The sequence below is a fragment of the Mastigoproctus giganteus genome, chromosome 7 (assembly GCF_048544385.1).
Source record: "Mastigoproctus giganteus isolate SK-2022 chromosome 7, ASM4854438v1, whole genome shotgun sequence".
Lineage (NCBI taxonomy): Eukaryota > Metazoa > Arthropoda > Arachnida > Uropygi > Thelyphonidae > Mastigoproctus > Mastigoproctus giganteus.
The window spans coordinates 11,969,216-11,994,370 of record NC_143581.1 but is presented as its reverse complement, the minus strand read 5'-3'; the positions used below and the strand labels follow the sequence as shown (position 1 = coordinate 11,994,370).

The 25,155-nt window shown below is 38.1% G+C and overlaps 1 protein-coding gene across 1 annotated transcript in view; it reads left to right on the top strand.

Annotated features, from left to right (window-relative positions):
* The window catches only part of LOC150082519 (terminal nucleotidyltransferase 4B-like), an 89,783-nt gene that overhangs the window by 10,720 nt on the left and 53,908 nt on the right, over positions 1–25,155 (top strand). Inside the window, exon 2 of the mRNA XM_090377820.1 lies at positions 15,848–15,971. Coding sequence (XP_090233946.1) covers positions 15,848–15,971 — 124 coding nt within the window. The remainder of the gene's footprint in view (positions 1–15,847; positions 15,972–25,155) is intronic.

Sequence of the window (25,155 nt, the reverse complement as noted above, 5' to 3'; positions counted from 1 at the left end):
TTACCAAGAAAGGCTTTATTTCTGTAAATTATAGCATCTAGAAATGACGCACCTGCATAGAGATATGATTGAGGTGTTTAAGGCTTTGAATGGATTGACTAAAGTAAATATTGATGGCATCTTTTCTCTTGCTCAAGACAGCATACATGAGGGGTCAAAAATTTAAATTGAGGAAGGGTAGCTGCAGGTTAGATGTGCAGAAATTCTTTCAGTCACTGGGTAGTTGATTGTTGGAACAAATTTCCATCTGGTGCTGTGTAAGTGGGTGATGTGAATACATTTTAGAAAGAACTAGACAAGTTATTAGAGGGTGTGGATAGGTGATGTTGGATTTTTTTTTTTTTTTGCTAGTAATTGTGATACTGGTCTTGCGTTCTTGTATCATAATACTAATAATACTACTATTAAGAAATAATTAGAGGGGGAACAGGTATTCTGTGTATTATCAGACACTGTCTAAAACACTGATGAATCCAATATCCTTCTATTACAGAAGATTTAGGAGAAGTCCGGTTGGCCTGCCTCCCTAAAATCCACTCATGCACACCTTCTCGATGGAAAAAGCGTTGTTACGTCACTTAGGTGGCAACGAACGTGTAGAGTGGTTCTCTTCAAGATGCCTGGTCAGCGTGAAGAGGAAAAGACCAAATCCTCCAACATGACAGCACGACGAAACAAATGGCCCTCAGTCCCCAGTGGCTTTCGCTCCCCCCTTATGGCAGCGAGAGGATAAGAGTGGATGCAGAGGGTGCTAAGAATCTCTGGGTACGACCAGGCTGCCATGCACGGAAACTGAACTTGGCCTGTTACAACGTAAGATCGCTCATTGGTGAAGACGGAATATTAGTGTGAATTGGAATATCATCGGTTTGGCTGAAACAAGAAGAAGAAATGAATCACTTAAGTTTATCAAGTGGAAATCTGCTGTACACCAATGGAAACAGTGAAAGGAGTGAAGGTGGAGTTTGGTTTCTGGTCCATAAAGATTTAAAAAACAACATTTTTGAATTCAAAAGTACATCACCAAGGGTGTCAAGACTAATACTCAAGATTTTTAAGAGGTACAAGCATAAAGGTTGATTTATGCACCAACATCGAGCCATGATAATGAAGAGGTTGAAGAAATGTACACCAAAATTGAGGCTTCTAGATGAGCAGAAAACCCACTACACTATTATTATGGGGGACTTCAATGCTAAGGTTGGAAAGAGACGAAACAGTGCAGAAAGGGGAACTATAGGAAATTTTGGAATTTTGGTGAAAGACTTGTGGAATTTGCAGAATCTCAAGGATTGTCAGTAATGAACCCATTTTTTTTTTTTTTTTTTTTTTCCCAAGAAAAGGGTGAACAGAAAGTGGACATGGAAGAGTCCAAATGGATTAACAACAAATGAAATCGACTTCATCCTCACTAACAGAAGATATATCATGAATGATATTACCATCCTGAATAAGGTTAAATGTTGGAAGTGATCACAAAATGGTAAGATGTACACTTGATATAGATGTAAGAAAGGAAAAGAAGAAATTGACTAGAGTAAATAATACAAAGGTCTTTGAGATAACAGAAGAGGAGAAAAATCAGTATGTACTGGAACTTAAGAACACGTTTGAGCTTCTGCAGACTGCTCAGGACCAAGATATCGGCAAGGAATATTACCACTTTCTGAAAGTGATAAAGCCCAAGAAACCTATAGGGAAAAAGAAATCCAAAGAAGAAAAAATTAGTCAAGAAACACTTGTCATGATGAACCGAAGGTGACAAATGAAGGTGTTTTTTTTTTTTTTTTTAGGAGCATTAGCAACTAAGGCCATATTGCTCCGGGATATGCAGTGGTCATTCCCTGACCTTTCCGTATTTGTTGGTGAAGGGCTTGAACCCCAGTCTAATCAAGAAGCGTGTGCTACGCACTGCTGCTCCTTCCCACCTGGCTACGGAGGCGCGACAAATGAAGAGCAAGATAAACATTGACAATGAGAAAATTGAGTATACTGAGTTATGCAAAGCCATTAGAAAGAGACTCAGAGAGGACATAAGAAGATTTAACACAAGAAAAGTAGAACAAGCATTAAGGGAAAACAAAGGACTTAAATCAGCAGCCATGAGCAGTAATACAGAAAGACAAATGATACTGAAACTGAAGAATAGCGATGGTGTACTTATAAACAGCAGAGAAGGCATAATTCAAATATCAGAAGACTACTATAGAGAATTATACAAGGAGCGAGGGAATGATGCCAGCAGTGGGGAAGATGGATCGTGGAAGTAAAGGTTTTGGACTAAAGATGAATATGGCTAAAACAAAAGTAATGACGAACAAGTATGCCACAGAAAGGGACATAATGATTGAAGGAGCAGTAATTGAAAAGTTGGAGTCATATACTTATCTGGGACAAGTTATTAGCTGTAATAATAATAAATGGCTGGAAGTCAAGAGAAAAATAAATTTTGGATGGATAGCATTCAGGAAATATAGTCTCATACTGAAGAGCAATATCCCAGTTTGTATGAAACGTAAAATAATGAACCAATGTATACTCCCCACCATCACTTATGGAAGTGAAACTTGGGCACTCGCCAAAAGAATGGAAGAGAAGCTGTGAACTATATAGTGAAGAATGGAACGAATTATATTGGGAATCAGACTGTTAGATAAGAAGAGAAACACATGGATTAGGCAGCAAACTCAAGTAAAGGACATTCTTATCAAAACTAAAGAACTAAAATGGTCTTGGGCAGGACACATAGCTTGAAGACATGATGACAGATGGACTAAGAAAATAACAGAATGGTACCCAAGAGGAGTTAGAAGAAAACCTGGAAGACAACGGCAGAGATGGATAGATGAAATTCATGAGTTTGTGGGTAATAAATGGATGGCCATTGCACAAAACAGAAGGAACTGGAAAGTTGCTGGAGAAAATGGCTGATGATGATTAAGAAATATTAACTTGGTTGTATAATGCCTCATATAGTAGCATAGTTTTTCACAGAAATTTCATGTCAGTAAAGAAATTGCATACAATAACCTATTTTGCCAATGATATCAAATTGTGTGAATGTCAGTAAATAATAATTGACAGATTTCTATTAGTCTAATTTTAATATAATTTGGAAAGGGCTGATAGACCTTTCTAAAAGGCCCAAACATAAACATGAAAATCCATTCATTGGGAGTAGAGTTATTAGGCAGATGTATGGACCAAGAAATAATAATTGTCAGATTTCTGTTGATCCAATTTTAAGGAAATTTGGAATGGCACGACAGATCTTTTCAAAAGGCACAAATATAAAATTTCATGAAAAAAATTTTCATATCCAGTGGGAATCAAGTTGTTACATGCTGATGGACAAATACGATGAAGACAGTAGTCACATTATGCATACATACTGTCCGATCAAAACATTATTACCACTAATCTGTTTTAGCAATTTGCCATTCCTCCCCACCTAGCATTTGTGTTGTGGTGAGAATCAGTAAATGTAATACTACAGGTTCATGGCTTGTGGTCCATATGAAGTAGTACTTGGTTAGCATGGGTAAGGGACATGATGTGACAGATTTTGAAAAAGGGATAATTTTTAGGTATGGATGAAGGGTGGTGGTATTATGGAAAGTGCAGATCTTCTGGGCTGGTCATGGATTACTGTGGTTAAGATGTTCCAAGAGTGGACAGAGCCTTAGTTGCTGGACCAAGGGCAGACACCTATGCCTCATCAATATTCATGGTGAATGTAGGCTGTTTTGCCTTGTATGAGCCAATAGACAAAAAAACAGTGGAATGCTGACTGTGGATTTTTACCAGGGAGACAACCAGCAGTGTTTCCAAGACCACAATCCAGTGAATCCTCCTCTCTTTGGGCTGCTGGAGTAGGCACTCAGTCAAAGTACCCATCAATGACAACTTAAGTTTGTGTCTGAATAGTGTCATTGGACCATTGATGACTGGTAAAAAAGTTGTGTTTTCCACTGAATCATGTTTCCTGCTATGCTGTGTGGATAGTAGATGAAGGGTATGATAACAGATTGTTGGATCCAGACATCAGAATTACTCCAGTGGCCTGGTCCAACAGAAACAGGTAAGTGGCAGCAGTGTTTTGGTGTGGGTAACGTTTTCCTGGAATCTCTTGCAGCCCTCATATCCCTAGACACACTCTGAATGCTAAAAACCACCTATCTGTTGTGCCTGGTCAGCTGCGTTCCAGGAGAATAATGTACCCTATCATGTTGCTGATATTGTTCCAAGAGTGTTTGTCAAACACAAAAGTGACTTCCAGATGTTACCTTGTCAATAGGTATGAAACCCATTGAACATCTGAGATTACATGGATTGACAGATCCAGTGTTTAGATCCTCCACCGTGGGCTGCCATGGATCTACAGGACACAATCCTGTCGACATTATATGACATAGCCCCTGCAACATTGAGGCCTAATAGAGGCAATGCCTCACTGTGGCAGTGACACTAGCAGCAAGAGGAGGACATGCCCACTATTAGGTATGTAATGATAATGTTTTGACTGTACAGTGTATACTAATGCACACCTAAAAAGAGAGTACTTATTGTAACTACATCACCTTGTTTGTTAAGTGATTAATGCCCACAACAATGCTACTGCTTTAGATTCATACAGATTGATAAGGAAAGTAATCAAAAACAAAATTCATTCACTTGAAGTTTATTTTTCTCTCATTCATCTGTTGTATTGTCATCTCAAAAACATTAGTCTGCCTGTTTGCAGGACAAAATTTCAGATCTGTGCATTAATAAAGAAATCATTTGACAAATAATAATCCGAGATTTGAGGGAAATGGTCTGTGTACAGTGTGTACTACATTTGTTAACAGGCAGTCAACAACGGGCATGAGTTGAACACTGCAGAGAACTCACTGAGGTCACTGAAAGCAAACCCAACTTCCTGAATTTGATTGTTACAGATGACTAGACATAGTGTTTGCAGTACAACCTCCACAATGAAGCAGAGTTTGTGTCCAGTGGCCAAAGTGTTACTGCTGCCTACTATCTGGCCCCTCAATGTGGGCACCTGTACATAGTGAGGGGACCTCCCAGTGATGCTACTGATCCTCCAAATTAGCATCACTGGGATCCAACACCCGCAGCCTATTTATTTTCTAGACTATCATCATAGGAATCCAGCATATTTGCCATGCACTGTGACCACTGGTTGAAGGGGTCCAGCTTCAACACGCCACCTTGGCCCTTCGACATGACAGATGGTCCTGGATGGCTCAGCCAAGATCATTCGGCCAATGTGATTGCCTGCAAGGGTCAACTGTGTCAGTGCTATACACTCATGGTCCAAGAGACAGGATTCAGGCTGGCGGAGGTACGGGTATAGTGTCTGAGGGGGCCTGGCATCCCAATCTCAAATGCATTTATTGCTTGCCAGATAGTGGGATTCCCATTTAGGCATCCATGATGGATGGGGAGCCTGGGGGCCAAACAGAAATAAAAACAAATATGAATCCTGATAAACTAAACTTTTCTTTAGGGCCCCTACCAGAAAATAATGAAAGAGCAGACAGCACACCACTACAGCACAGAGGCCCAGAAATGCAACAATATCATGTCCTACACCTGATAATCCATTCTAATGGAGAAAAGCCCATAAGGAAAATGGCATCGTTTATCTTTCTAGGACTTGGTTGCAAGCTTGCCTAAATTGATAAAATGGCTATGTTCTGGGAATATCCTTGTTGAAAGCAAGTGTGACACTCTAAACAGCTCCTCAGAATTGGGGGAATGCCAATTACAGTAACACCCCAGGTTGTTAGTCATTGGCAATATCAGGACACTGAACTCATCCTAAGGTGTGGTCTCTGAATATGATTTTCTTTATAAGTTTCTGAAGAAGAAATCTTTTCAGAACTAAAATCGCAAGGAATGACAGCTGCAAAGCAAATATTCGTATATAGGGATGGGAATCTATTCCCTACTAGAAACATCACCCTTACTTTTAATACAGAACCATCGCCTAATAAGATTAAAACTGGTTATCTGAACTGCACAGTATGTCCATATGTTCCAAACCCATCAAGATGATTCAAGTGCCAGAAATATGGACATTCACAAATGACCTGCTATGTTGCTCTTGCTTGCACTCACGTTGATTCAAAGGACTATGAAATTACATCATGTAAAGCTACAAAAACTACCTGCATATTCCCAAAAGAATCATTTACACCTATCACCTGCTATTTACTGAGTTCAGAAAAACCAGCACAGAAAACTCAGTCAGCTGCCACTCCAATATCAATACCTCCTCGTGCCCAGTAATACAAAAGTGAAGCAGTAATGTAACGGCACAGGAAACCCAACTGCTAAAGGCAGTACAAGAAAAAATGGATATTGAAACCAAGGATATCTGAGGTACCTGATGAAGCTGTCTTAGAGCCAAAAAAATTAAGCCTCGGCACTTTGGAAGTTGACCAGTGGATCCACCAAGCCCAAGTAATGACTAAATTCATACAGTGGAATTACCTTGGACTCTGCAAAATGCAGAAGACATCAAGGCATGAACCAGTCTGCTCTTGCTTACAGGAGACTTATCTAAAGGCAAATGATATCACCATGCATAACATCATGGCTATTCATAAGAATAGAATTGTGGATGGCCCTGCTCATGGAGAAGTCGACTCAACAGATTTACTCAACAAGTACTGGTCAATGTTGAAAAAAAGTTGCGAGTTAAGTTTGAATGTGAAAGTGTTTGCAATTCTGCCCGGACATGATAGGAGGGAGTATATGACAAGAGCCTTGTCAATCAATTCAGCCCTGGAGAGATTGTGCAAGGCTCAAGGAATAGAATTTTTTTCAGCCTGGTCTGTGCTTGTTGACAGGAGAGACTGTTTCTACAGGGATGGGATACACTTAAATAGAAATGGTGCAAGAATATTTGCTGATACAATTGTGGCATTCTTAGGTGGGTCAGAAAACTGCTAGCTTGGGGGGTACACAGACTAAAAGGTTAACAGTGGCCGCAGGCAGAGACAAAAGTAATTCTTGCACTGCTTCTATTAGAATGAGCAGCAGCCTGGAAAGCAAGGCAGTGGAGATTTCCAGGACTGTGCAGGGAGGCATAGTGGAACAAGTAAATACATGGGCTGTGTTAGAGTAACTAAGAGCAGAAACAGATGCATGTATACTTGCATGTACACCAATGCTAGGAGTATAGTTAATAAATTTGATCAGCTTGAAGTCAAGGCATCAAAAGGCAGATATTGTCAGGTTATCAGAGACATGATGTCACACAGACGTAAGCAGTGCAGATTTGGAATTTGGGAAGTACAGAAAGTATAGACAGGACAGGAAGAGAGGATGGGTTATGCTGTTAGTTAAGAAACACAAAATCCAAGGAAATGCATCCAGTTGATGTTGGTGGACAATGCAATGTTGAGTCTGTTTGGTGTAACATAAGCACTGGGAAAGGAAAAATGAGAGTAGGTGTGTGTTATAGGCCTAATGAATCTGATTAGTATAATGAGCAATTGTGCAGAGAAATAGTGGGCCAGTAAATCAGAATGTCTTATAATGGGGGATTTTAACTTTCCAGATATTGACTGGAACTTGTAGTTGGGTCACTCACACTAACCAGACTTTTGTGGATTTATTGGATGACTGTTTTCTACAGCAACATTGTCCAGAGGGAGTAATACTCTTGATCTGATTATCAGCAGTGATTATTCATGCATTAAGAATTTGCAGATAAAGGAACTGGGTGACAGTGATTACAATGTACTGATATGGGAATTACTTAAAGATGTAATTACCATCAAGGCTAAAGGGAAGAGCTTTTGCTTTAGTAAAGGTGACTACAGGTGTCTCAGACTTTTTAAATTATGTACAATGGGATCAACTGATGATGTTACCAACGTTGAATTCTAAATGGGAAGCCTTCAGGGACTTAATTTTGGAGGCTACTAGACTTTTCATTCCAACTAAGAAATGCTGTTCAAGGTTTAGGCCTATGTGGATGTCAGATAAATTAATGAGGCTGATAATCAGATCAGGTGACAGAGAAGCCTATGGCAGATATAAGCTAGTATGTAATGGAGTCACGAAGGAGGTTAGGCAGGCAAAGGCAAATTATGAGAAATCTTTAGCAAAGGATGCAAAGAAAAACAGCAAAGAGTTCTTTACTTATATAAACTCTAGGAAGAAAATGATGAATCAGACTTAACAAAGAAGAGTTGACTGTTGATGATCATGCTCAGGTAACTGATAAACTGAATGGGTATTTTGCATCTACATTCACACATGATGAGTTATTCAATGTGGGGAATGCCAGATGTTTATCAAATTCTTATAGTCAGCTAAGTGATTTTGTAATCACTTAGATCAAAGTGGAAGAGAAATTGTTGAAGTTAAACATAATGGAGGCACCTGGGGTGGACGGGATCTATCCGGTTATATTAAAGGAGGCGACAAAGGAAGTAATCAAACCCTTAGCCATAATTAGGAAAGCTACCTTGGACTGGAGGTGTGCAAATGTATCACCACTTCACAAAGGGGATTCAAAAGGTGACACAAGTAACTATACACCTGTTAGTTTAACTTGTGTTCCAAGGAAAATAATGGAGTCACTGGTTAAAGAAGCATTGCAGGATCATCTAGACAAGACTGCAGTAATAGTTAAAGACACAGCATGGGTTTGTTAAAGGGAGGTCTTGTCTGACCAATTTGATTGGATACTATGATATGGTCACAAAGGAACTGAATGCCAAAAATAATTTTGATATCATATACTTGGATTTCAGGAAAGCTTTTGATAGTGTTTCACATGGAAGACCGCTGTACAAATTGGAGAGGTATGGCATTACAGTTGCTAAGTTGCTACATTGGATAAAGGGATGGTTGAGTGGGAGACGACAGAGAGTGGTAATCAGTGGACACTGCTCTTCATGGACAAATGTTATTAGTGAAGTCACCAGGGTTCAGTGTTGGGCCGATTGTTGTGTTGTATATTTATCAATGATATTGATGAAGATATATCAGGATTAATGTCCAAGTTCGAAAATTATACAAAGATTGGCAGGGTTTTTAATGACCGTAAAGACAGTATGCTGCTCCAACTGGATCTAGATAAGTTGGGCAAATGGTGCTGAGAAGTGGCAACTGAAGTTTAACATTGACAAATGCAAAATACTGTATATGGGTAGCAATAACCCAAGAGAAACATACCAACTGTGTGGTACTACACTCTGGGAAGTGGAAAATGAGAAAGACCTCAGGGTAATTGTGCAGTCAAATATGAAGTTCACTGAACAGTGCAGAAGGGCTTCCAGGGCAGGTCACGGAGTCTTATCAATGATATATAGGAATTTTGCTAACAGGGACAGGGAGGTGAGTATCCTGTTGTACAAGGCAGTGGTCAGGCCACACCCAGAGTACTGTGTACAGGTCTGGAGGCCTCATTTTAGGAAAGATGTAGAGTTGTTAGAACGAGTACAAAGAAGGGCAACAAGATTGGTGAGGGGAACAAAGGGATGCTCTTACCAAGAAAGGCTTAAGTTCTGAAAATTGCAGTGCCTGGAGAGTAGGCACCTGTGAGGTGATCTGATTGGTGTATAAGTCCTTGAATGGGTTGAGCAAGCTGAATTCTGATGGGATTCTTCCTCTTGCTCAGATTAAGAACCTGAGGGGGCATAGATTCAAATTGAGGAAAGACAGTTATAGAATAGATGTGCAGAAATTTGCCTTTAGCCAGCAGATAGTTGATTGGTGGAACAGATTTCCATCTTTTGTTGTGGAAGTTGATAGCCTAAATAAATTTAAGGCTGAGCTGGACAGGCATTTGGAACGAATGGAGGAGTGAAATGGGAGGGGATTTTTTTGGCTGATGCTGCATAAGCTTGCTTTCTTGGATCATATGTCTCTACTAATCTAATGCTAAGTCGTTATCCTCGTGGGCACCCAGACCCCATTTCAGCCTTTGCAACTTATAACCAAAATAGAGGCTATTGCAATTCCCATTAGTGGAGTTTTTATTAACAATTTGTTCCGTTTATTTGCTACCTTTGACTAGCATCGTCCAGAAAGGCCTTGATGATCCTGTTATGCAGTTTCTACTTTCTTACTTCTTGGTAATTTTAATGAACACAACACTATGGGGTAGTGCTGATATCAGTGGAAGGAGACGAGTCATAGAGCACGTACTCACTGACAATGACCTCTCACCTTTTCCATATGCCTTCCTGTACATTTTCTGCCATTGATCTTTCTGTCCACTCCCCTTCTCTCTTCCCTTCACTTACCTGGAAAATGGAGGAAAACTTGTATGTAACTGATCACTTTCCCTGTGATAACTTGCTTATATACTGGGAGACTGTCTTCCTTCTAGATTACTGCGGCAGAACATTCAGGCTGACCGGAATGCCTTTCAACATCTGGCAAATTTTGACATCACTACTGTCAGTGATGCAGTCACATACATCACAGAAAGTATTGTCCTTGTGGCTGCACATCCAATTCCAAAAACATCTACCCAGTTTTCACCGGAATTCAGAATGCACACAAGCAAAAAAGGCACAAAACAATTCCCTTTTTTTTTTTTTTTTTTTTTATGAAAACCACAAACACAATAGATATTAGAATCTATAGTACTTAGTACCATGCATGGGTTGAAGGTAGAGAAGATGAAAAAAGATATTTGTTGACATTATATTGAACTTCTAATTTTCAGGAAATATGCATGTAGGAAGGTTATTCCAGAAAGTTGAATGAATAAATGAGGAAGAAGAGAAGTTGGGCCTGTGAGTATGAAGTTGTACAGTAAAGGGATGTTGCCTGGTTGTGGCATGTGTTCGGACTGCTTTGGAAGAGAGAGCAGGAATTATATAAGCCAGTTCAGAATAACAGTGCCCTTGGAAGTATCTTTAGAAATGGCATGCAGCAGAAACAGAACATCTATGAGATACAAAGTGGAGAGACTCTTTTAGAGATGAGTCATTCATTAACTGCGCACTTTTGAATGGAATCTAGAAGCTGTAGGGAGGTTTTTGGAGCACCACCCCAGATTTAAGAACAATATTCCATCGTGGGGTGGATTTGCAAATTGTACAGAGTGAACAGCTGTTTGGAAGAAAAGTAGTGCTGAGAGCAAAATAGAAAACCCAGTTTTTTACATGCAGAGGAAGCAATATTTGTAGTGTGCTCATGTCAAGAGAGAGAGATTAGAAGTCAGAGTAATCCCCAAAAGAGATATATGATCTTGCCTAGAAATTGGAGTGTCATCATCGGAGATAAGCATAGGAGCAGAAGATCCCTTTTTTGCAAGATATAAGACAGGACAGGACAGTTTTAGGACTGAAATCAACTAAGTTATCTCTGTCCCACTGGAGAATTACCTGGAGATCAGCATTTAATGAATTGGTAGTGGATATTTGAGAAGTTGAATTTATTTGTGCAGGGCAAGGTTTCTCAAACTGGAAGGTGGAATGTAACGTGCTATCATCGGCAAAACTGTGGATAATATTTCCAGACAATGGAAGAAGGTCATTAATATACAAGAGGAGAAGAGTGTAAGAAAGAACTGAACCTTGGGGAACGTTAGTGGAAAAGTTAGAAGATTGCCATCTACCATCACCAATGGATCCACACAGCGAGCTGTCATAGAGAAATCTGGATACCCAATTACAAAAAAACAATTGGCAAACCATAAGATGGAAGCTTATTTAGAAGACCTTTATGCCAAACATGATCAAAAGCCTTGAAATGTCAAGAGCAACTGCTTAAGTTTCACCAAACTTTCCCATTGAATTTGTCCATAGATGGGTAATAAACCAGAATATCACCAGTGGATTGACACTAACGGAATCCATACTGGTAATCATTGACCAGATGGAAATTTTCTAGATAGTTAAGATTTGGCAGTTAATTGATTTCTCCATTGGTTTAGAAAGAGTAGAAGTCATTGCAATGGGGCAATAATTGGATGGGAGTGGTTTGTCACCCTTTTTAGGAACTGGTTGGATATGAGCAAATTTCTAAGCAGAAGGAAAAACACTTTTGGATATGAGCAAATTTCTAAGCAGAAGGAAAAACACTTTTGGAATAAGAAAGTTTAAAAAGGTGACACAGAACTGGAGTAAGTTCAGGAGCAGAGGTTTTGAGAACAAGTGGAGAAATACCATCAGGAACTGGTGCTTTCTTAGCATCAAGATTCATTAAAATCCTTCAGAAGCCTGGGGAATATTCCGATGATATCCAACCACAGCTAATCTCATAGCCTTTTCAACATGCAGATGCCAAAGCACAATAGAGCCAAAAAGATTTTGGTTCCTTTTTTGGCATTTTCTATTACCTAGTGACCAGCTCTAAGGTGGTCTCGGAAAATGAGGGGAAAATACACAGCACATCCATCGTCGGTCCTGGAATATAATGAATATACTATTGCACGCTTGACTACAATAGCTAATGCTCTTTGGAATACATTTTCTAACATCTCAGCAGCATCATCTTACTCCCCACTGTTTCTGGTCCTTAAACATAAAATTGAAAAAGTGCCTTGAATTTTACCTGAAAGAGTGTTGCCCATTCAATGTGCCATTCACAAGCTGAAAACAGCTCACCCTTACGAAGGCTAGTGCCTTTGGACCAGATGAAATTCATTATGAAATGATTAAATACCTTTTCCCAAAATCCATGGACCACCTACTCTTCCTATACAACAGAATTTTCCTTGAAGAGCAGTTTTCAGACAGCTGACACCATGCAATTATTATTGCTAAGCCCAGGAGGGATCCTAAATTTCCAAAAAATTACAGACTTTGTGTTCTGACTAGCTATTTGTGCAAAATATTGAAGAGAATGGTCAATGATGTGTTGGGGGTAATGTGATTTATGTGTAATAAGACTGAAAATCAATTTTACTAGTGTCCCTAGTTTGGAGGGGAGGAAGTATTGAAATAAATGAGGATAATATGGTGATAGAAGTGATAAGGACCAGGGAACATATAAACCAAAGGGTATCCTGAAATCAGTCTGTTGACCACTGCTGGAATAATTTGTCTCCCAGGAACACTGAAGTTGAGTGCTTAGTTTTGTGTATAAATGCACATTCGTATGTACATAAGTGAATACAACAAAAAGCCTGCTTCTTTACATCATTGGACATTTTACAGCTAGTTCTCTACAATTTCTTTCATAAATCTGGCAAGGACTAGCCAATAGTTCCAGTTGTAGGAAAAGTGCAAGTTGAATGGTTTGGATATATTAGTCAACAGAGAGTGGAATGAAAAAAAAAATCATGGTAATGTAAGTAGAAAGATAATGGTGGAGAGTGCAAGTAAAGCTATAGTGGGAGATGGTGGTGGGAAAATATAGCTGGAAGGATGTGGTTTACTGAAGAAATATGTTTTAGCAGGAAGGAATGAAGGAAAAGGAATTAAGTTATTTTAATCTGCCACCTTAGGCTATAGTCAACCGAATTTTTGAAATTAGGAGAAAAAAAAGATTTTTTTTTTTTTTTTTTTAGCTGTCCTTAGAAATTTATGGTTCTCTTGTGTGTTATGTCTGTACAGGTCTGTGTATGTTCATAGGCTGTTTTGCATGTTGGTAGCGATGCTATACATTGGTGGCAAACCTACCATATCACCAGCTCTGCCACCATGGGGGAAAAGCATGCAGTCACTGGGTGACATGCTGGTTTGGTGTGGCTTTCAAAGATCACTTAAATGTCATTAGGCAATTTGGCTAGAGAATGGAAGAATTTTTAGTTTTGCTGCTACTTTGCTTACACCTGTCATTTTTGACATGGATATTTTTATTTTGATCTGCCAACTTGAAACTGTATAGCTGCTACTTATTATTGACTACATACATTTAGAGCTCTTGTTGCTGCAACCCAGTTTAAACAAAATTTAAACTGTATGGGATGGTATCCTGACAGGATTGCTTTTATTTGGATCTGCCATCATTAAACAAAATTGCAATAGGTTCCCTTATTCATAATGGAAAAATAGTGGAAAACAGGCTTCATTAGTTCTACAAACTTCTAATAAACATTATTCTTCACCTTTTGCAACAATCTACCAATAAAATAGCTTTCAACAGTTTTTTTATACACATGAATTTAGATGTTACATCTTCAGTGTTTTGCTGTAGCTTAAAATATAAATCATTGTATTCGTTCAGATAATTAGATAGTATGAATCAGAGCTGTAATACTCAATATGTTCTACATTGATATTAATATTTGTAAAATAATAAGAGGAGTTTACCTCAATATAGTACGTAGAACACTTCTGTATGATACTCTCCAGAAATTAAAACGAAAAAATCAACAACTTACATTAGAGTAAAATATAAATAATTAAAAACCAATTTAACACAATTTAAAACAAGTAAAAATCAATTTAACGCAATTAAAAAGAATCTAATAAAAAAGAATCTAACGAAAATATTCAAAATGATTTTCCTTCCTGAAGCTGACAACACTTTTCGATTTCGATCGTATGTTGTGATCACAGGAATGAAAATTCTTGTGATCACGGGAATTTTCCTGTGAGAACAAAAGTAATCCAAATTACTTTTTTCTTTTTTTTTTTTTCTTTTTTGCTTATGTGAGCATATAGCTTCTTGCTCTATTTTTTCTTTTATCATCTGAATCTACTCAAATATCTGTTTTATCAATTTTATCGCAGAATAGGGAAATTTCTCTGTATTTATTTACGATTCATAAATTATTAGCATTAGTTGATACATATGATGGAAGAAAGCAAGCTTATAGAGCATAAGCCAAAAAAAAAAAAAACCTTTCTATTATGTGTTGAATTTGTGTTATGCATTTAATTATGTGTTGGTGAAACAGGTAGTTGTTATTATTAGGAAACTGAACTTATTACACAGGAAGCAGGTTGGTTTTTTCATTGAGCTTATCTTTTCTGATATCTTTGACATGCCACGCTTGTAATTTATCATTTTGATGCACAGTTTCATTCATTGAAGTTATTTTGTTTTGCAAGTTCTTTTGTATTTCGAGGGTTTAGTGTCAACTACAAAATTGCATTTTATTTTTGCGATAACTTTAATTTTACATTATACAAATAACAATGCATATCATGTCATAGACCTCTATCTTTCTAGTACTTTACGAGTTAGCTTAGGCTGTAAGTACATTTCCGGTAAACCAAGAAAATGTCAAATGAATTCTTTTTTGTTTAATTACAAAAACATCAACTACAAAATGATTTTGTAGTTAACGTTTGACACTAAACTCTCAATTTATTCTGCATAGTTTATTTCCCAAAAGCTTGGTTAAATTATTTAAAAAATTATTTGAATATGCATGACTGACTCTCTTGCTGCTCTATGACAGTTATTATCATATCATTTGGGTCATTCAGTATTCTCTGAACCAAAGTAGTAGTCCTAATTGTTTAACCATTAAGGATAAACTTCTTACCCTCTTTGATAAGGTTCAGATGTATTGTTAAAACAGCATGGTTTATTTGAAGAATCTCATAAGGCTATATTGCATATAAAGGTGAGCTTTTGTAAGAAAGTAGTATAATTTTATAGCATCTGTGGGCCTTTAATTTAGAACAATAGCTTAACAATAATATTGTACATGTACTGTTATAGATTTCCTATCCTTAGATGTTGAGAACATCTTTGACCTTGAGTTACTGAGTATTGCTAAGAGAAAACACATTGCTGGCAGTTGTTCAGATGTTTTTGTAATTTATCTTCAGTACAGACTATTTTTTAAGTATAACATAGTAAAATGTATGTTTGCTGTGCACTTAGATATTACTTTATCTGAATGCAAATTACCTTATTTTTATGTGTGTTTGTACATAATGTATTACTTTTAATATTTTAGTCTGCATGAAGAAATTGAAGATTTTTATAAGTATATGACACCTTCACCAGAAGAACATCAAATGAGATTGGGTGTGGTAAAGCGAATTAAAAGGATAATATATTCCATTTGGCCACAAGCAAAGGTAAATATTTTGCTTTCTTTTAGTACATAGTAATCATATTTTAGTAACAAGATATGATTGAAGAACATTTTCAGTGAGACAATAGCTTACTAAATGATTCTGTATAAAAATAGTATTTTTTTAGTTTTTGTTTGTTTATGGGCTTGATGGTGCAGGGGAAACATGGTCAAAATGTTTGGTATTTTATAGGTTAGAACTTTATTTTAGAACAACCCTCATTTAGAACAAGAAATGATGTAGAACACAATGCATTTTTTATAAGTTATTTTTGATAATATAGTGCTTACCAAGTTAATAGTAATTTACCTGTTTCATCCTGTGTTTTTGAAATTGATTTTGCATATTTTGTGCCAAAAGGTGCAAAGTACAAAATGTGTTTACATTTTTTTTTATATATATAAACGAAAACTGGGGACACTATGAAATTCTTATTCTTAGGGTGAACTTGAAGAAAAAATTTATTTTGGCAACAAAAAAAAAAGACTGCAATGAAGATCCACCCCCCCCCCCCCACACACACACACACTGTCCCTTTTAACATAATCTTGATCCTCCGACACAGTTAGGACATTCAAAATAATAGTAACTATTACTGTTACTATTATTTTGAAATTTGTCTTAAGTTCTTAGGACAACTGTAGAAGATGGGTGGGTGGGTATAGTTTTTGGTATTAGTTACATTGTACAGATTAATCTTTTAGAAACAGTTTAGTCCAAGTGAATTGTATGCATTGGACAACAGCAGTGTGTTCTGCATCGTTAGTAAAGAATTGTCCTGTTTCTAAGACCAATCTTTAATTTTGTTGTTATAGGTGATTTAGTTCTTCAAAAGTAGTCAAGAGATAAAAATTGATATTAGTACTCTTAGAATGGCTGCTAAAATTAAGACACTAAATTGTCTTAATTGTGTCTTCAGGGAATCTGAAGGAACGTGAGAGCATAAATGCTAAAATCACTGAAATTGTCTGTGTACACAAAGCAACAGTTGGAGAGCATTAAAAAAAAGAAGAAGAAGAAAAAACAGAATTAGGAGAAACAGTGGAAGAGCAGATAATCACATTTTCTGTATCTGCATTCAAAGCAGATTTTTGTTTGTTCTGAAAGATTTGCTAAACAATAGGAAAGAAACAGCTGTCAGACATTTGAAGTAATCCCCCAGATGTCTGAGGTATGTCTGTTGATTTCACATTAACCTTCAGTGTCTTACCAATATCGAGAAAGGATTTAAAATCCTTTCTCGATATTGGTAAGAATTTAAGTTTAAACTCGAGAAAGGAGTTCGACAAGGAGACACAATATCTCCGAAGCTGTTTACTGCTGCCCTTGAGGAAGCTTTCAGAAGATTAGACTGGTCGCAGAATGGAGTCAGTGTGAACGGAGAGTACCTAAACCATCTACGATTTGCAGATGACATTGTGGTCATAAACCACGATCCCAAAGAATTAGAGGAAAATCTTAATCAGTTATGCACAGTTAGTAAGGATTTTGGACTAAAGATGAATATGGCTAAAACAAAAGTAATAATGAACAAGTATGCCACGGAAAGGGAAATAATGATTGAAGGAGCAGTAATTGAAAAGGTGGAGTCGTATACTTATCTGGGACAAGTTATTAGCTGTAATAATGATAAATGGCTGGAAGTTCAAGAGAAGAATAAATTTTGGATGGATAGCATTCAGGAAATATAGTCACATACTGAAGAGCAATATCCCAGTTTGTCTGAAACGTAAAATAATGAATCAATATATACTCCCCACCATGACTTATGGAAGTGAAACTTGGGCACTCACCAAAAGAATGGAAGAGAAGCTGAGAACTACACAGCGAAGAATGGAACGAATTATACTGGGAATCAGACTGGGAATGTTAGATAAGAAGAGAAACACGTGGATTAGGCAGCAAACTCAAGTAAAGGACATTCTTATCAAAACTAAAGAACTAAAATGGGCTTCGGCAGGACACATAGCTCGAAGACATGATGACAGATGGACTAAGAAAATAACGTAATGGTACCCAAGAGGAGCTAGAAGAAAACCTGGAAGACAAAGGTGGAGATGGATAGATGAAATTCATGAGTTTTTTGGGTAGTAAATGGATGGCCAGTACTCAAAACAGAAGGAACTAGAAAGTTGCTGGAGAGGCCTTCATCCTGCAGTGGATTGAAAATGGCTGATGATGATGATGTCTTACCAATAGTATTTTGAAGAGCATAGCGTGTTTTTTCGGGCACTTATTTCCAGAGTTTTATTACCACCATGACCCCCTGACATCCCTCACACATTAGAAAAATTAAAAGGCAATATTGAATCAGGAATTTCAAAGCTTACTGTTTCTCAAAAATGGTGAAAACAGTTTGCTTGCATTTAGGAAGAGGTTGGGCACTTTTAACCAGTGCCAGATTTAGTTGGTCTGGGAGCCCCTGGCACACAAACGTTAGAAGCTAAAAAAAAAAAAACTTTACTCTTTACAGTAATTTGTTGATCTGGAGTTTCCCATGGAAACTGTATCTGAATAAATTCAGCCAATATTTGTACTCCATTATAATGATGTTTATAATAAGAATTTAAATAAAATTTAAAATATACTGTAGGTTGCATGCTTTTGACTCACCCTGTAGATTGGATAAACAATAATATAGGAAATAATACACTACACAATTGGGAATGATTTAATAACAATAATAGCCTGTGAAGATGATGGTATAATAAGGAGAACAATTCAGGTATGTGGGTATTTGTTATTATTATTTGTTTATTTAATTTACCTTTTAGTTATGAAAATTTGACTTACAAATCTTTACCAATAATTATTAAAATTGTCTGTTAATTAGCTGTGGATAGCCAAAATTCATTAAAGAAAGAACCCTGTAATTTAGTTACTAACATTTACCTGCTCTGTTGTCTTTTGTTTCAGATTATTTTTTCTGCTTACCGAATTATTTTTGCTTTTTCAGTAATCATGAAAGATCTTAACCATGTGCTTTTAGTACTCATGTTTAGAATAACATATAACAGTACTTTATAAAAAAGGAGTGTGAAACTTAAAATCTCAATATCTGCAGTGGATTTGGCAATTTCTTTTATGGTGAAGGTGACAAGTGAATGTGTGTCCTCACTACCTTTCATTTCCATTGATCAGTAAACAATATCTGTGTAACAACACTGATCTCTTGAAATGTCTGTTTCATTCCTTCAAAAATCACACATTTCCAATATTTGAATGAACTTTTTATGCAGTGAAGCATCCCAAGTCATATTATAATATTAGTAATAAACAAAATATTTATGGGATAAACTAAAATAAGCAACACTAATCTGCCATGTGAAGTATTAAGCAGTTTTATTGAATATTGCAAGCAAACTGATTATACTCCCATAGAAACAATTGCAGTTTAGCTATTTCTTATCATCAAACTTGACTGCTGAATTGATGTGGCTATGGAACTCAGTTCAGAAGTAGTGAAGAAGCCCATGCCCAATAAACAACAGTGGAAAGCATATTACATAAGCTAAACAGCACACCAGCATCTATCTGAAGAAGAGTGGCAGAAATATTTGTTGACGATTCAAAAATATATATATATATAGAGTAGCAGAAATTGCTGTAAAGTTTTTCACATTTGCAGTAATTCATTAGTATTAGTAGTGGCAAGTGTTTCAAAAAAGCAAGCTTATAAAGCATCAGTCAAAATAAAAAAAAAATTCACATCACCTGTCCATCCCTTCCAATAATTTGTCTAGTTCTTCCTTGAATTTGTTCCAATACTCAGCCACCTACTGGCCGAAGGCAAACTTGTGCCGTCTATCCTGTAACCATCCTTCCTCAATTTGAATTTATGTCCACCTCATTCTTTGGAGTCTGAGCAAGAGGAAAATGCCACCAGCATTGAGTTTGCTCAATCCATTTTAAGCTTTAAACACCTCAATCAGATCACCTTGCAGGTGCCTAGTCTCCAGATGCTGCAGTTTGCAGATCCGAAGCCTTTCTGAGGACGAGAGTTGCTGGTGCGGACGTGCCTTTCTGCTGCTCTTGGAACAGAGAAGTTTTTTCTGATTTATTTTCTGCTTTATTAGTTTAAATTGACATATTAACTTATTTTCTAGAGTAGCTTTATATTCCTATTTACGGTACTTAAGTTTAAAGTAACTTAGATAGAGATTTTGTAGGTATTACTTAGTATCGGAAAGGGTATCAAATCCACGTGTTTACCGTTCGTAAAGAGCCGCCATTGTTATGGGAAAATTAATCAGTAAAATCTATTAATCTTGTCGAACTTCATTGGCAATTAAATTGTACTTTTAACTATACATATAACCACTTAGGTGACGTAACATAAATAATTAGTAAAAATAAATAATTAATACATAACGATACGGAAGTTATATAAGGGGATTTCGTAGATAACACTTGTTACTGAAACAAATATTTCGTACATAACACTCGTTACTGAAACATAAATATAGCGTTATAACTGTGTTGGGATACAAGTTTAGGATTTAATTTTATACCGAAATTGAAATTTTATTGAAAGTAAATCGAAATCATGACTCAAACCAGAGCAGCAAAGCAAAAGGCTCAAGCTAATGGGAATGCTGTGGCTCAGGGGAGAACTGAGGGGGGCAGTTGCCCTCTGAATCACAGCCTTTTAAGATGCACTATTTGCTTGATGTTTGCGGAGCAGTCAGGTATGGGACATGATACTGCCATGGGGGATGTCTTTGTATGTGCGCGATGCAAGGAGTGTAAGGAAATCAGGTGACAACTCAGCATTGTTATGGGCCTATATGAGAGCTTGAAGAACAGGGTGGATGCCCTCGAAGGATTACAAGTGAGGGGCCCATCAAGCTCTCAGCTGCCCACACCAATGCCAGAGCTTGCACTTGGTCATCGTGCAACACAGCGGCAACCCCCAAGGCAGAATGCGCTGTTCCCAAAGGAACTAGTAGTTGTTGGTGACTCTATTGTCAGGGAAACGGGAAACATGCTTTGTAAAAAGGATAGGTGGAACAGGACCAGGGTATGTCTGCCAGGGGCAAAGGTTGATGACGTTGTAGAGCGGATATCATCCTTTAAGGGCACAAAAGGTGATATAGTTGTACACGTTGGCACTAATGATATTAAGAGTAGGAGACTGGCGGAATTACTTAACAAGTACAGGTCACTGAAAAAAAGCCGTGAATTAGGGTTGAATTTGAAAGTGTCTGCAATTCTGCCCAGACACGATAGGAGGGAGTATATGATGAGAGCCCTGTCGATCAATTCGGCCCTGGAAAGATTGTGCAGGGCTCAAGGGGTAGAATTTTTTTCAGCCTGGTCTGTACTTGTTAACAGGAGAGACTGCTTCTACAGGGCTGGGATACACTTAAATAGAAAGGGTGCAAGAATGTTTGCTGATGCTATCGAGGCAGTGTTAGGTGGGTCGGAAAACTGCTAGATTGGGGGGATACAAGGACTAATAGATTAACAGTAGCCACTGGCAGAGGAGAAAGTGATTCTTGCACTGCTTCTATTCGAATGAGCAGCAGCCTGAAAAATAAGATGCAGGATATTACAGAGACTGCTGGAAATCATGGGGGTACAAGTAAACACACGGGTTGTGTAAGAGGAAGAGCAGGTGCATGTATACTTGCGTGTACACCAATGCTAGAAGTTTAGTAAATAAATTTGATGAATTTGAGTTATTGCTCAAAACATCAAAGGCAGATATTGTTGGGATTTCAGAGACGTGGTGTCACACATATAAGGAATGCAGAACTGCAATTTGGGGAGTACAATGTCTACAGAAAGGATAGGCAGGATAGGAAGGGAGGAGGGGTTATGCTATTAGTTAAGAAACACATAAAATCCAAGGAAGTGAAGCCAGTCGACATCACTGGACAGTGCAGTGTCGAGTCAGTTTGGTGTGACATAAGCATTGGGAGATCAAAATTGAGAGTAGGAGTGTGCTATAGGCCTAATGACTCTGATGAGTATAATAAGAAACTGTACAGAGAAATAGAGTGAGCCAGTAAATCAGAGTCTTATCATGGGGGATTTTAATTTCCCAGATATTGACTGGAATTTGGGGGCTGGTCACTCACACACTAGCAAGGCTTTTGTGGATTTATTGGATGATTGTTTTCTACATCAGCATGTTCGGGAGGCAACTAGAGGGAGTAATACTCTTGATTTGATTATCAGTAGTGATTCTTCGTGCATTAAGGATCTGCAGGTAAATGAACCACTAGGTGGCAGTGATCACAGTGTTCTGAAGTGGGAGTTACTCAAAGAGGTAACTACCATTAGGGGTAAAGGGAAGGGGTATTGCTTTTGTAAAGGCGACTATGATGGATTGAGACAGTATTTAAATTCTATACAGTGGGATCAACTGATGATGTTACCAACAGCAAATTCAAAATGGGAAGCATTCAAGGAACTTATCTTGCAAGCTACTAGGCTTTACATACCAGCTAAGAAATATTGTTCAAGGTTTAGGCCTAAATGGATGTCAGATGAACTAATGAGGCATATGGCAGAGAAGAAAAATGCATGGGATACATACAAATTAACACGTGACACAGAAGCCTATGATAGATACAAGTTGATCTGTAACCAAGTTACAAAGGAGGTTAGGCAGGCGAAGGCAGCTTACGAGAGATCCTTGGCAAGGGATGCAAAGAAAAACAGCAAAGAGTTCTTTACTTATGTAAACTCTAGAAGGAAGGGGATGAATCAGATTGGTCCACTTGATATCGATGGATCAAATGTTGATGGCCCTGCTCAGGTAGCTAACAAACTAAATGAATATTTTGCATCGACATTCACACATGAGGAGTTATTCAGCGAGGGGAGTGCCAGAGGTGTATTCAACTCTAGCAGTAAGCTAGAGAATCTTGTAATAACTGAGAGTAAAGTGGAGGAGAAATTGTTGAAGATAAACACAAGAAAGGCACCTGGGGTGGATGGGATCTATCCAGTTATATTAAAGGAGGCAGCAAAGGAAGTAAGCAAACCCTTAGCCATAATTATGAGAGCTTCCTTGGACTCAGGGGAGGTACCCATGGACTGGAGATGTGCAAATGTGACCCCAATTCACAAGGGAGGATCAAAGGCTGACACAAGTAATTATAGACCTGTGAGTTTAACTTCTGTTCCCGGAAAATTAATGGAGGCACTGGTTAAAGAAGCACTGCAGGATCATCTAGACAAGACTTCAGTTATAGCTCGGACACAGCATGATTTTGTTAAGGGGAAGTCTTGCCTGACCAATTTGATTGGATACTATGATGCAGTCACAAAAGAACTGGATGCAGGGAATAACTTTGATATTATGTACTTGGATCTTAGAAAGGCTTTTGATACCGTTGCACATAGAAGACTGCTGCACAAATTGGAGCAGTGTGGCATTGGAGGCAAATTGCTGCTATGGATAAAGGTGTGGTTGAGGGGGAAAAGACAGAGAGTGGTAATCAATGGACACTGCTCATCGTGGACTAATGTTATTAGTGGAGTCCCTCAGGGTTCAGTATTGGGTCCTTTATTGTTCTCTGTATTTATAAATGATATTGATGATGGTATATCAAGCTTGATGTCCAAGTTTGCAGACGATACGAAGGTTGGCAGGGTTGTAAAGGACACTACTGACACTATGCTACTGCAACAGGATCTGGAAAGGTTGAGCAGATGGGCTGAGAAGTGGCAAATGAAGTTTAACATTGACAAATGTAAAGTACTACATATGGGGAAACAGCAACCCCAGAGCAACGTATCAACTCTGTGGTACTACACTGACAGTGGTAGAGAATGAAAGGGACCTGGGGGTGGTTGTGCAGGCAGATATGAAGTTCTCTGAGCAGTGCAGACTGGCTGCAAGAGTAGCTCATGGTGTATTGTCAGTGATATGTAGGAATTTTTCTAGCAGGGATAAGGAGGTGATTATTCCCTTGTATAAGGCAATTGTCAGGCCACACCTAGAGTACTGTATACAGTCCTGGAGGCCTCATTTCAAGAAGGATGTAGAGCTGCTGGAACGAGTACAGAGAAGAGCAACAAGATTAGTGAATGGAACAAAGGGGTGCTCTTACGAAGAAAGGCTTAAGTTTTGCGAATTACAGTGTCTAGAGACTAGGCACCAGCGAGGTGATCTGATAGAGGTGTACAAAGCCTTGAATGGTTTGAGCATGCTCAATGCTGATGGGATTCTTCCTCTTGCTCAGAATAATCACCTGAGAGGGCATAAGTTCAAATTAAGGAAAGACAGATGTAGGATAGATGTGCGGAAATTTGCCTTTAGCCAGCGGGTAGTTGGTAGGTGGAACAGACTTCCATCCCTTGTCGTGGAAGTTGATAGCCTAAATAAGTTTAAGGCTCAGCTGGACAGGTATTTCGAACGAACAGAGGGGTGAAGCGGAAGTGGTTATTTTTTATTTATTTATTTTACTTAATTTTTTTTTTTTTTTTTTTGCTGATGCTGCATAAGCGTTCTTTCTTGCATCAAGTGCCTCTACTAATGCTAATGCTTTCTTGGTAAGACTACCCTTTTATTCCCTTCACCAGTCTTGTTGCTCTTCTCTATATCTGTTCCAGCAGATCTGCATCCTTTCTAAAATGGGGCCTATGGACCTATATGCAGTACTCAAGATATGGCCTAACCTTACCTTGTACAGTGGGATAATTACCTCCTTATCCCTGCTAGCAAAATTCCTATATGTCATTGACAAGACCCCATCAGCTCTCCTAACAGCCAGTCTGCACTGCTCAGAGAACTTCATATCAGATTGCACAATTACCCCAGCTCTTTTTCATTTTCTACTACTCTGCATGCAGTAATCTGCGATTACTGTTACTCATATGCAGTACCTTGCATTTGACAATGTTAAACTTCAACTGCCATTTCCTAGCCCACCTGCTTAATTTTTCTAGATCTTGTTGTAACTTACCTTGGATACTGTCATTAACCACCCTGTAAACCTCTGTATTATCAGCATCATTAATAAATATAGAAAACAACAATGGGCTCTGCATTAAAACCTGGGGGGGGGAACTCCACTAATATCATTAGTCCATGAAGAATAGTGTTCATTAATAACCACTCTCTGTCTCCTCCCGCGCGCCTCCGTAGCCAGGTGGGAAGGAGCAGCAGTGCGTAGTACATGCTTCTTGATTAGACCGGGGTTCGAACCCGTCACCACCAAATACGGAGGAT